Source organism: Erythrolamprus reginae, chromosome 12 (genome assembly GCF_031021105.1).
Source record: "Erythrolamprus reginae isolate rEryReg1 chromosome 12, rEryReg1.hap1, whole genome shotgun sequence".
Lineage (NCBI taxonomy): Eukaryota > Metazoa > Chordata > Lepidosauria > Squamata > Dipsadidae > Erythrolamprus > Erythrolamprus reginae.
Window position 1 is genome coordinate 5,032,564 of NC_091961.1, and position 13,549 is coordinate 5,046,112.

At 43.2% G+C, this 13,549-nt stretch overlaps 1 protein-coding gene across 2 annotated transcripts in view; it reads left to right on the plus strand.

The window, feature by feature from the left end:
* Positions 1-13,549, plus strand: part of BIN3 (bridging integrator 3) — a 129,340-nt gene that overhangs the window by 57,990 nt on the left and 57,801 nt on the right. For both annotated transcript variants that reach the window (XM_070765682.1, XM_070765683.1), the window contains exons 4-5: positions 860-921; positions 7,178-7,314. In XM_070765682.1, the coding sequence (XP_070621783.1) occupies positions 860-921; positions 7,178-7,314 (199 nt within the window). The remainder of the gene's footprint in view (positions 1-859; positions 922-7,177; positions 7,315-13,549) is intronic.

Sequence of the window (13,549 nt, forward strand, 5' to 3'; positions counted from 1 at the left end):
TTCGGAGCAAGTAGAACAATAAAAAAACCTACAAAGACAGGGTTTGGAAAACATTATTCACAGAGAGTAACAGTGAAAGAGCTTGCAAGCGGGTAAGAGCTGGGAACATCATTAGCACCTGGTTAGGGCTGGAAAGAAACATTTGGAGCAAGTTAGAGCAATGAAAAAAACCTGCAAATATAGGGCTTGGAAAACATTCTTAACAGAGAGTAATAATGGAGCTTGCAAGTAGTAAGAGTTGGCACCTGGTTAGGGCTGGAAAGAAACTTACTTGGAGCAAGTGAGAGTAATGAAAAAAAACTCTGCAAACATTAAGAGCTTGAAAAACATTCTGGGCAGAGAGTAACAATGAAAGAACCTGCAAGATAAGAGCTGGGAAGATCGTTAGCACCTAGTTAGGGCTGGGGGGAAAAAACGCTTGGAAAAAAGCTGCATTCAGAGTATAAGACTCACCTGGATTTTCAACCTCTTTTAGGGAGGAAAAGGCTATGTCTTATACTCTGAAAATTAAGATAGTTTGATCCAAGCGTGTTGGCCCTCCTGGGCTAAGTGATTGTAGAAGTTCAGTCCCCCATGACAAATGGATGGAAAAATGCAGAATTCTTGTTTACTAAAACTTCCACGTCCGGCGATGTCCCAACGATTCTTCCTAATCATGTTGACCGTGGAGTATGTGTTCCCTGCGTTTTGTTGTCTTCTGGTCTTCTCTTACATATCCCAGATCAAGGCCCAGCAGCTCTCTTCTCACTTCTCCTCTGGTCCTCCTTTCTTGTCATTTGCAGTTTGTTTTGCAGGGAGAGAGAGCGTGAGAGCTTTAATTATATGCGTTTTCAAACAAAACTGCTTTTTCTATTTTTAGGTTGGAAGATCAAACGAAGAAGCTCCAAAAAGATATGAAGAAAAGCACAGACGCAGACCTAGGTATGCGAATCTGCTCTACCAAGTGAGATTTGAGCCCGTTTTGATATGAAGGGGTGGCCGAGAGGCAAATGGAAAGGAAAGTTGCTTCCTCCCATTTTTGGGAATACCAGGGTGATTTCGAATCAGCTGGTCAAAGCCGATTCGGAGGCGAGCTTGTAGCTTAGAGGTTAATATCCTGCCTTGCACGCAGAAGGCTACAGGTTCCTATCCCGATAAGGGTATGTCTAGCTGACGAGAGCATAACAAGCTCGAAATAGATCGATACTAGGTTCCCCTCCTTTTCACTTAGCAAAAATATGGATGGATGGATGGATGGATGGATGGATGGATGGATGGATGGATGGATGGATGGATGGATAGATAGATAGATAGATAGATAGATAGATAGATAGATAGATAGATAGATAGATAGATAGATAGAAAGATTTGTTTTAGTAGATTTTCACGGGTATAGATATGTAGGTCTTGCCACATTTGGGTTTCTTCCCATGTAAGGTTCGAATAATCCTGGTGACGTTTTGACGAGGTCCCACTCGTCATCTTCAACCTGGTGCCTTTGGCTTTGTGCTTGTGCAAACAAGTACACATAGAAACATACATACATACATACATACATACATACATACATACATACATACATGTTTATAGTCTCCCTTTTCATTATCAGAAAAAATATGTTACACGCACACATATATATAATATGCACTGCTAAAAAACATAAAGGGAACACTTAAACAACAGAATATAACTCCAAGTAAATCTAACTTCGGTGATATTAAACTGTCCACTTAGGAAGCAACACTGGTTGACAATCAATTTCACAGGCTAGTGTGCAAATGGAATAGTTGTGCAAGTGAAATATCCAATGAGAATATTTCATTCATTCAGATCTAGGATGTGTTATTTGAGTGTTCCCTTTATATTTTTTAGCAGTATATATATACACACACACACACACACACACGCACACACACATACATACATATATGTATATATGTAGCATATATAGTCTTCTAAACTATAATTTACAAACAGATTAGCACAAAGGAATAACGAATACTTTCCAAGAGCCTGTAAAAGAAAAATTATCCAGGGAATTCCTGATTAAGGCTGAATTTAACTTGGCTTTGGACACTGTGATAAGCGTAGGAAGCAGTGAGTAAACTGGCAGTCATTTCTTCTGTTTGTTCTTTTCCTACTGACACAGCTGTTTGCTTCTGAGATTTTGTAGAGAAACATCTGGACTCCAGGTGTTGATTTTCTCCTGCCCCCTTGTCCTTGTTTGTGTTGTGTTCTGTGGCATCTCTAGTAGGAACCCAATTGGGTCCAATCCCTTCCCATCAAACATGGTGTCTACGCAAACTGAAAAGAGAGAAAGGATCAACTAAGGGACCTAAAATATTGATACAAATAACCCAGCAGCTTTTTGCAACTCCTAAAATCCATGGTAGCTATTTTGCTGTAGACACAGCTTGTAGAAACCCCCCAAAAATATTATACTCTATGTTCCTCTGATCCTAAACAAGTCCTCGGTCTTTGTTCTCACATTAATTTTCAGATATAATTAATGCATTACCCGAGTGAAAGCAAGCCCAGAATGAAATGAAATGAAAAAGCCAGAATGAGGGGGGGAATGCATATTTTTCTCCTAAAGTAAAAACAAAAAAACAAAAAACAAGTTTTTGTCGTCAGTGGAATCATAAATGTCACTCCTCTAAATGAGAATGTGAGGAACAGTTTTAAACTTTTCACTCTTTCCTCCTGGTAAAGGATAAAAACATTGAAATACATTCCGTTTTCTTGGAAACCAAAAAAGCTTATGAGTCTGAATGTTTATGTAATTTTCTGAACACAGGATTCAGCTATGCATAAATGCAGAATTTGAACTTCTTTCTGGTTCTGAGTTGACCCAGAAATTCTAGTAAAATGAAGAGTAAGCATCTGTAGCATTCTGGTTTTAAATACAAAGAGCTGGTTTTCGGGATTTCCTTATAAATTAGACCCCAAATTAGGAAGATTTTCCCCCTTTTCTCTTATTTTTTCCTTCCTTCCTCCCTCCCTCCCTCCCTCCTTCCTTCCTTCCATGCATCCATCCATCCATGACCTACTTCCTCCCTCGCAGAGATTTCCTTTCCTTTTCTTAAAGGGGCATCGATAATGGATCAGCCCCAAAGGATTTATGGGAAGATGCTTCCCCTAGCCTACTCCTTCTTCAACTCTGAAGCATCCTCTCAGGTTTTCCTATTTTACAACCTTAAACTCAAACATTATTTTACATTTAAGGATGGACTATCCCGATCTCTGGAAGTGGAGTGACCATCTTCTAACTGGTTTGCCCTTCTTGCTGGCGATAGAACCTGGAAACACTCAAATCTGTTCAAATGGGGTTAGAAGTAATTGAGAGAGGTATCCATGGAACCTACTCATGTGCCTTTTGCCAGAGCCTAGAACTGTGGCAGAGACTCCATTCTCTTCTGTCTTCCCTATTCTTTCTACCAGTGACATCAATTTCCTAATCTCATCAATGTCCAATGAAGGAAGATTGATCATTTAATATACAGTGGTCCCTCGATTTTCGCGGGTTCGAACTTCGCAAAAAGTCTATACCACGGTTTTTCAAAAATATTAATTAAAAAATACTTTGTGGGTTTTTTCCCTATACCACGGTTTTTCCCACCCGATGATGTCATATGTCATCGCCAAACGTTCGTCTGCCTTTAATAAATATTTTTTTAAATAAACTTTAATAAATAAACATGGTGAATAATAATCTGAATGGTTGCTAAGGGAATGGGAAATTGTAATTTAGGGGCTAAAGTGTTAAGGGAAGGCTTGTGATACTGTTCATAGTCAAAAATAGTGTATTTACTTCCGCATCTCTACTTCGCGGAAATTCAACTTTCGCGGGCGGTCTCGGAACGCATCCCCCGTGAAAAGCGAGGGAACACTGTATTATAGAACCTAGAATAATAGAATAATGGAGTTGGAAAGAACCTTGGAGGTCTTCTAGCCAACCCTCTCTGCTTGAGCAAGGGAGCCTGTATCATTCTGAACAAATATCCTGTTTTTAAATTGTTTACATTGTTTAAGCATAAATTGTTTCAACTCCTACCCTCAAAACTACATTACACTGCACACCAGAACAACTGGACACAATAACATTTTTCCCCTGAACACCATCACTCTGCTAAATAAATAATTCCTTCAGCACTGTCAAACTATTCACTAAAGCTGCGCTATTATTACTATTAGTCTTCTCATTGTTCCTATCACTCATCTCCTCCCACTTGTGACTGTATGACTGTAACCAGTTGCTTTTATCCTTAATATTGATTGTTCATTGATGGCTTATTTGTATCCTAAGACAATCATTAAGTCTTTTATCTCATTATTCTTGACAAATGTCTCTTTTCTTTTATGTACACTGAGAGCATCTGCACCAAAGACAAATTCCTTGTGTGTCCAATCCCACTTGGTCAATAAAAAATTCTATTCCTATTCCTATTCCATTCCCATTCTATTCTATTCATTCTACTCTTCTCTATTCTCTCTATTTTCTTTCTATTCTATTCTATTCTCCTCTATTCTATTTCTTATTCTATTCTATTCTATTTTCCTTCTTCGTTTTTTCTGGATAATTGGATAACAACTGGAAACAAAACGTTGTGTTATAGCTGCCTTTTTAATTTTTTTCCTGGAATGCCAGTAGAGCTAAATGAAGCTCGGATTTTTATGGTGACAAAAGTCTTGCGTACCAATTAATATTATTTCCCATTAATTTTAAGACATAAAACCTATCTTTAAAAAATCATAAAGGGCAGGGATCCAAAGGCACCTGGAAAGGTTTAGGAGCACACATTTATGCCATAGCATCTATGAGTTTTGAACCCAGGTTCAGTTAAAATCCATTGATGTTCTTTGGGTCCAACCTTGGTTCTGGGCAAGGATTCCTCCTCCCATGTTTTGATTCTGAACCTATCCCAAGGACAAAATGTTCTAAAATGTGCTTACAACACCTTAGCAGCCTAAATGTTTTTCCCCTTGTATAAATCTTGTTGCATCCGTTGGACTTTTTTTACACTTTGCTAACTTTGCGTTGCCTTCATTATCTTGTCACAGCTGCCACAGGGTTTCTTTTTTATTTTATTTTTATTTTTGTAAAAAAAAAAACTACTGAAAGCTGCGAAAGCTTAATCGGCTGCGATTTGTTAGGTTTGAAAGAGCTGCGGTGAAACCGCGCAGCCCTTTAACAGCGCCGAGAAAAGGCTGCCATTGCTTGTCTCGCCACTTTTGTGTCTGCTTTAAAAAGGAGCCTCCACTCCTGCACTTTTTATAAATGGTGCATTTAAATAACGCGGACTTGATTACACATGAGTGTTTATGCCGATGTTGACACAAATTCATTAATAGCTCTTCTCCCAAACCACCAGTTAGCAGTTCCTGGAAGGGTTCCCATTAGCATTTCATGCGCTCTGGAGTGTCCTTGTGTTTCAGCTTATTGTGAGGTTGGGAAACAATGAATGAATTCCTGAAAAGCTGGGTTATGAATCACTTGACCTATCACCAGTTCAGTTGAAGAAGCTAGCTTAAGAAAAGCAAGAATGGCTTTCCAGTCACTAGGCCAGCTGGCCCTGGGGCAAGGAATCATTTCAGACCCTTAGAAACATAGAAACATAGAAGACTGACGGCAGAAAAAGACCTCATGGTCCATCTAGTCTGCCCTTATACTATTTCCTGTATTTTATCTTACAATGGATCTATGTTTATCCCAGGCATGTTTAAGTTCAGTTACTGTGGATTTACCAACCACGTCTGCTGGAAGTTTGTTTCAAGGATCTACTACTCTTTCAGTGAAATAATATTTTCTCATGTTGCTTTTGATCTTTCCCCCAACTAACTTCAGATTGTGTCCCCTTGTTCTTGTGTTCAATTTCCTATTAAAAACACTTCCCTCCTGAACCTTGTTTAACCCTTTAACATATTTAAATGTTTCGATTATGTCCCCCCTTTTCCTTCTGGCCTCCAGACTATACAGATTGAGTTCATGAAGTCTTTCCTGATACGTTTTATGCTTAAGACCTTCCACCATTTTTGTCGCCCATCTTTGGACCCGTTCAATTTTGTCAATATCTTTTTGTAGGTGAGGTCTCCAGAACTGAACACAGTGTTATTCCAAATGGGGTCTCACCAGCGCTCTATATAAGGGGATCACAATCTCCCTCTTCCTGCTTCTTATACCTCTAGCTATGCAGCCAAGCATCCTACTTGCCTTTCCTACTGCCCGACCACACTGCTCACCCATTTTGAGACTGTCAGAAATCACTACCCCTAAATCCTTCTCTTCTGAAGTTTTTGCTAACACAGAACTGCCAATGCAATACTCAGATTTAGGATTCCTTTTCCCCAAGTGCATTATTTTACATTTGGAAACATTAAACTGCAGTTTCCATTGCTTTGACCATTTATCTAGTAAATTTTGCAGTAGGAAAATGGAAGTATAGTGGTGCCTCTACTTACGAACTTAATTCGTTCCGTGAACAGGTTCTTCAGTAGAAATGTGTGTAAGAAGAAGAATTTTTCCCCATAGGAGTCAATGTAAAAGCAAATAATGCGTGCGATTGGAGAAACCATGGGGAGGGTGGAGGCCCTGTTTATTTATTTATTTATTTATTTATTATTTGGATTTGTATGCCGCCCCTCTCCGAAAACTCCCAGGAGATTCCTAGAGAGGCCACACGGAGGCTTCTCCCCAACTTTTCCGGCCCTGTTTCCTCCCATTAGATATATATGAAGGTCTTGGCATATTCGGGTTTCTTCCCGTCGAAACATCGCCAGAAAATCTCTGAATGGTGAATGTGATTTGGCCTTATTTTGGCCTCATCAGCTAGCCATACCCACTGGGACTTGAACCTGCAACCTTTGCCTTGTAAGGCAGAGAATTAACCTCTCGGCTACAGTATCCAATCCCTTCAGCTCTGCACCAGGGAAGGGTTTCATATTTTTGTGTCGAATCACCTTGGTGTATTGAAGGAACATCACAGCTCCTTATTTGCCTCTCGGCCCAACCCAGGGCCATTTCCAAGGCAGTTTATTTTATTGATAGCCGACAATTCTATCTGTATGTGTATATATATATATCATTTTATTTAATTATATATTTATCTGTATACACATTTAGCAAGTTGATATTTAATGTGTGTCTCTTTGCAGCATCAATCCTTAACCAATTTCTCCCTGAATTCTCTCCCAAACATAGCCATGTCGAAGTCCGCTGTAAAAATCTCATCTGATCTCTTGGCTAATCCTCTCTGTGAACAAGACCCTAAATTTCTCGAAATGGTGATGGCTCTGGACACCGCGATGAAAAGAATGGATTCTTTTAATCAAGAGAAGGTATGTTTCGCTCTGGATATATTCCTGAGGAGGAAGGAGACATCATTAATGGTGAAGTTTTCCTTGATTGTTCCATAGCTCTTCTCAAGATTGTGTCAAGGTCTCCAACCTTGGCAAGGTTACAACTTGTGGACTTCAACTCCCAGAATTCCTCAGCCAGCACAAGACAAGACTGAGTGGCTGTGGGTTTTACCTCCCCGGGACAATTCCATCTGTCCTCCTCGATCCACAGCTGACTTTAGAACATCATCTTTCGGCTGTGGCGAGGAGGGCGTTTGCCCAGGTTCACCTGGTGCACCAGTTGTGGCCCTATTTGGACAGGGAGTCTCTGCTCACAGTCACTCATGCCCTCATCACCTCGAGGTTTGACTACTGCAACGCTCTCTACATGGGGCTACCTCTGAAGAGTGTTTGGAAATGTCTCATCGTGCAGAATGCAGCCGCGCGAACAGTCATGGGTCTTCCCAGATATGCCCATGTTTCGTCAAGACTCCGTGGCCTGCACTGGTTGCCGATTAGTTTCCAGACACAATTCAAAGTGTTGGTGATGACCTATAAGGCCCTACATGGCATCGGAGCAGAATACCTATGGGACCTCCTGCCACATGAATCCCAACGGCCGATTAGGTCCCACAAGTTGGCCTTCTCTGGATCCCGCTGACTAAACAATGTCATCTGGCGGGGCCCAAGGGAAGAGTCTTCTCTGTGGCGGCCCCGGCTCTCTGGAATCAAACTGCCCCAACCTCCTTGCCTTCCGCAAAACCCTGAAGATCTATCTATGTTGCCAGGCATGGGACAATTAATGTCTCCCCTTCTCTGACCATTAAGAGCTATGTGCGGTGGGACTGTATAGTATTCATTGTTTTTTAAGATAGTGGGTTTTTAGTCATAGTTTTTAACCATTAGATTTGTATTGTACTGTTTTTATTGCTGTTGTGAGCCGCCCCGAGTCTTCGGAGAGGGGCGGCATACAAGTCTAATAAGTTATTATTATGTCAGTACAACACAGCAAACAAGATCACTATGCTGGATTTCGAATTTCATCACCAGTCGGGCGCTTCCCAAGCACCTAGGACTGCGTCATGTAGCAGCGAATTATGTTTGCCGATCCCAGTAAAGCGGCCTTTTGCAATTGACAGGTGGAGATTTTGTCAATTCCAATGGTTTTCAAATGTCCACTGAGATCCTTTGGCCCTGCGTCCAGCATGCCAAGAACCACTGGGACCACTTTCAGTGGCTTATGCCAGAGTCGTTGCAGCTCGATTTTTAGATCTTCGTATTTCACTAATTTCTCTAGCTGCTTCTCCTCAATTCTGCTGTCTCCTGGGATTGCGATGTCAATGGTCCATACTTTCTTTTTCTCCACGATCACAATGTCTGGTGTTGTCGTTGTTACTATTACTATTATTATTATTATTATTATTATTATTATTATTATTATTAGTCCACAAGTCGTAAAGTTGCCAAGGTTGGAGACCCCTGTATTAGAGGATGTTCAAAAGGGATTCAGACAGTGAAGGGTACCCTGTCGCCACGCTCCCGGTGACTGGTGCGGGTGGACATGTCTCTGGCGCGCGCAGGGGCACCGGTGCAAGGTTCATCTTTTGTGCATGTGCAGGAAGTGAAATCTTATGTGAGGATGCTCACGCGCATGAAATTTCACCCATTTTCACCCATTTCAAAATCGGCAAAATCTTTCATGGGCAAACGTTCTTGCGCAAGATTTCGCTTCCTGCGCATGTGCAGAAGGCGAATCTCACACCAGCGTGCGCATGCACACACCAGGGAGGTGGAGACGCATGCGCATGTTTCCTACTGGGACAGCATTCTGGACCATCCATCCTGCAACCCAATCCTGGATACAGATGTGCATGACTGGTATTGTACCATACCAGCAGCTACACCTGTGCAGAGCTGTGTACCCAACTCTGGGGATTTTAAAAAATCACTTAGCGTTATTACAGAGTGAAATTTGAAATAATGACAAAGAACAAAAATAGGCAATTAATACTTAACAATTTGAGATTTTAGAATAGTAATTGCCACAGAACAGTAAATTCTCAATCTGTGCTTCTCAAGATGGGATTTGCTGCCAGGTGAATTTGCACAATTATTAGATGTAAATCAGAACTTCCTGAATTTAATAGAGTCGAGCTAATTGTTTTGGCTTATCTCTTGGGAGGTGGCACAAGCTGTATCAACCCCACTTCTGTTGCTGTTTGGTTGTTTTCCTGCACTGATGATGTTACTTCGTTTGGTATTGAAATATATAATAATAATAATAATAATAACAACAGAGTTGGAAGGGACCTTGGAGGTCTTCTAGTCTAACCTCCTGCTTAGGCAAGAAACCCTACACTACGTCAGACAGATGGTTATCCAACATCTTCTTTAAAACTTCCAGTGTTGGAGCATTCACAGCTTCTGGAGGCAAGCTATAGGAAAACAACCAAGCTCAGAGAATACCAGAAACCGATCGTTCAACCCTGAACCTCATCTACTCTCTATTGTTAGAATTCAACTTTTGCCTTGTGGGCTTACTCATAATGGCTTTTTATATTTTGTTGTTCGTTTGTTTTTGAAAAACAATTTCATTAAAAGTTTTTAAAACAATGATAAAAAAACTAAAACTAATGTAAAGTAAAAAGATCAAAGAGAAAGTTAAAAGCACAAGAGAGAAAGAAAAAAAAGAGCAAGAGGAAAAAAAATAGAAAGAAGTGACTTCCAATCTTCTTTGTAGTAGCTATAAATATGCCTCTTACTCTAAGGTTGCACTGTGAGTATCTTCCTCAGAGTCCTTGGAGAGGGGCGGCATATAAATCCAATAAATCCAATAAATAAATAAATAAATATTCTTTCTAGTATCTATCCTGTCCAGTCACCAAACCCATAAATCATTGAGTTAATTCTGTTCTGTTTACACAAAATAGCATAGCATAGCATTTACACTTGTATACGGCTTCACAGTGCTTTGCGGCCCACTCTAAGCGGTTTACAGAGAGTAAAGCATCTTGCCCCCAGGAATCTGGGTCATCATTTTACTGACCTAGGAAGGATGGGAGGCTGAGTCAACTTTGAGCCTGCTGAGATTCGATGTGCCAAACTGCTGGCAGCCGGTAGCTTGCAGTACTGCACCCTAACCACTGCACCACCGAGGCTCTTCTATGATTCTAGATTTCCAGTCAGCAATAAATATAGATATTATACCTTCTCTAATCCAGTGATTCTCAATTATTTTCTGTTACACCCCCCCCCCCAAGGAAGAAGTAAACATTTTGTGCCGCCACAACTTTAAATACAGTGGTACCTCTACCTATGAATGCCTCTACTTACAAACTTTTCTAGATAAGAACCAGGTGTTCAAGACTGTTTTTGCCTCTTCTCCATTGACTCTGGAAGGAGAGTCCATCATGGGTTGTAAACCAATCCTATTGGTAGAGACTGAGTTAATTTAAATAATTAATTAACTGGCACCGCCCCCTTAGCAGCCCCCATGAGCCAGTTTTAAAAACTCAGTCTAAGTGTAGAGACTGTTGTTTTAAGTACTCTGTGATTTTACTGTTTAATTGTGTTAAATGTTTATATTTATTAAAGTGGTACCGTTAATTTTTTCTTCTTTTCTTTCACTGCAGGTGTGAAGACGGTTTCAAGGGGTCTCTGCCCTCCGTGGGCACCACCCCCAACGTTATCTCCTCGGGGGCCCCTTCCCTCAGCGGGTACCACCCTGATCGAGGAGCACTACAGCCCAGGGTCCCTGTCCTCCGTGGTCAGACCCGGCTGCGAGCTGAAGGTGGGGGGGTCCGCCCCCCCCACTGTGCAGCTTGGAAAAGTCGATCCCTGGCCTTTTTCTTGTTAGAAAAGCGGTTTGGCGGCGTGCCAGCGCCTCTCAGCTGTTCGGCGGCCGGGATTAAAGCCGCCGCCGCCGCCGCCGCGTATCTGCGAAAGCCGCCGTTTTTTCTTGCTTTTGAAGCAGAGAGGCAGCGTTTGAAGTCTCCTTTCGTGGGCGAGTGTCTGCCTTCGTGGTTTCGGCTCCTCGCCATAGGCAGGGATCGCGTTTGCCTCATAGCGCCGCCATTTTGGGCTGTCAAAAAGACAAAAAAATGCCCGCGCTTTTTGTTGGGGCCAGAGGCTGTGACGTTCCTCTCCGCCTTTTTCTTAGGCGCGATTGAACAAGGCAGGCTGTTCTGCGCATGTGCAGTGCCTGCAAACCTCCCGATCGCCATTTTATTGCTCTGAGAGAGAAGCGAGTGTCAGGGAGCAGTCCTTTTGAAGTCTGTGGTGTTGTGAGCAGCTCTAGTGAGTACTATGGAAGGTCACGCTACACCTGATAAGGTGACCTCTCCCTCGGTGGTCCCCAAAGAGAAGGCCAAAACTTCTAAGTCCAAGGAAAAATCTAGGACTTCTCAGGCCTCTTCTTCCTCAATTAAAGAAGCGGAGAGGCGTATCAAGGCCTTAGAGCAGAAACTTGAGGCTGCTCTTCATGTCCCAGCAGTGTCTTCTGGGCCTTCTCATTTCACTATGGTCAGAGAAACTGTGTCTCCTTTACCTACTATGAGGCCTACTGAATCCTTCTCTGAAAAAGATTGGTCTCCTGATAGACAATTTGCCATCAATCCGGCCTTGCCATCTCCAGGCCACAGTGGGCCTAGGCCAGGCTCTGCATCACATTCAGTGAGGAGCTGCCAGGGACCATCTGCCACTTTCACACCCACAGCAGCAGGGTTGCGCACACAACCTGATTCCTGGCATCAGATGTCCCCATCAGTGCAGGATTTGATTAACAATGCTTATTCTCAGGGGATGGCAGCGGGGGTGCAACAAGTCACTCAGCAGCCCCGCCCAGTGCAGTCAAAGAACCTGTGGTGTGCACCGCCCCCCTCAGGTATGGGGTCTTGGGCTGAAGAAGCTAACCCCTTGGAGGAATCTGAAAAAGATTATGAACTGTCTGACGATGAGACACCACCAGAGCAGCCTGTAGCTGCTGGACTTTTTAAGGCCTCCACTTTCAGGGTTTTGCTTCGTAAGGCCAAGCTAACTGTGGATTTACCAGGTCCTGCTAAACCAGACACCACGGATGGGACCAAACCAGCTACAGTCCTATTCAAGGAACCCCAACCTGAGTCAGAGCACATTCCATCCTCTGATATTATTGTACAAAGTGTAAAAAGACCCTGGCAACACCCAGCTGCAGCCCAGGGCCCTTCTGCAGTAGAAAGGAGATTCTACACTTGTGATGAGGAGGTGGAGAAATTATTGGAATTCCCTCCTATAGATCAGCCTGTCATGCAGCTGATTTCTAAGTCCTTTGTACCCTCTGAGACAGGGGATAGCTTGAAGCCTGAGGACAGAAAGGCAGAGGTGTTGATACGTAAAACGCATCAAATGGCGAGCTGGGGTTTTCGAGCAGCGGCGTCTGCTTCCTTTTTCACCAGGGCGTCTATAGTATGGCTGCAGGAGATGCAGGCCCGGCTGGGACCAGATGAAAGCCGCCTGAGACAGGATCTGGGAAAGCTGTTGGCAGCAGCTGAGTTTTCTGCAGACGCCACTCTGCATGCCGCTAAATTTTCGGCCAGAAGTATGGCGGCCACTTTGGCATCGCGGCGCCTCCTCTGGCTGAGAAGCTGGCCAGCAGACCTAAAGTCGAAATGGAACCTGGCCTCGGCGCCCTTTCAGGGGGAGAAGCTTTTTGGGGAAGCGTTAGATCCCGTCCTTGTGGAAGACAAGGACAAAAAGAAGTCCCTCCCCAGAGCTTACAGGCGACAGGAGCGTCGTTATACCCCCTACCAGCGCAGGCCGTCCTTTCGGTGGGACTCTTCGGCTCCAACGGGTCAGAATACTAGACCCTACTCCCAGCCCCAGTATAATTCTAACACATTCCGGGGTGATAGAGCGCCCTTCCAGGATCGCCAGAGAGGGTATCAACAGGCGAGGCGGCCCTTTCGTGGGAACCAGAGGGGCTTCAAGCGTCCTAAATGACTCTGTTCATCTACACCTGGGAGGCAAGCTCCAGTTTTTCGAGGCCTCCTGGAGGACTACGTCCTCAGACAGGTGGGCGTTAGCAACTGTCTCCCAGGGCTTGCGTTTGGAGTTCCTCCAGCCCCCTCCATACCGTTATGTTCAGTGCCCAGTTCAGAGGGACCCCCACAAAAGGTTACAGCTTTCAAAGGAGTTAGCCCATCTCTTGGAGATACGGGCGATAGAGGAAGTGCCCAGGCAAGAAATAGGTACCGGCTTT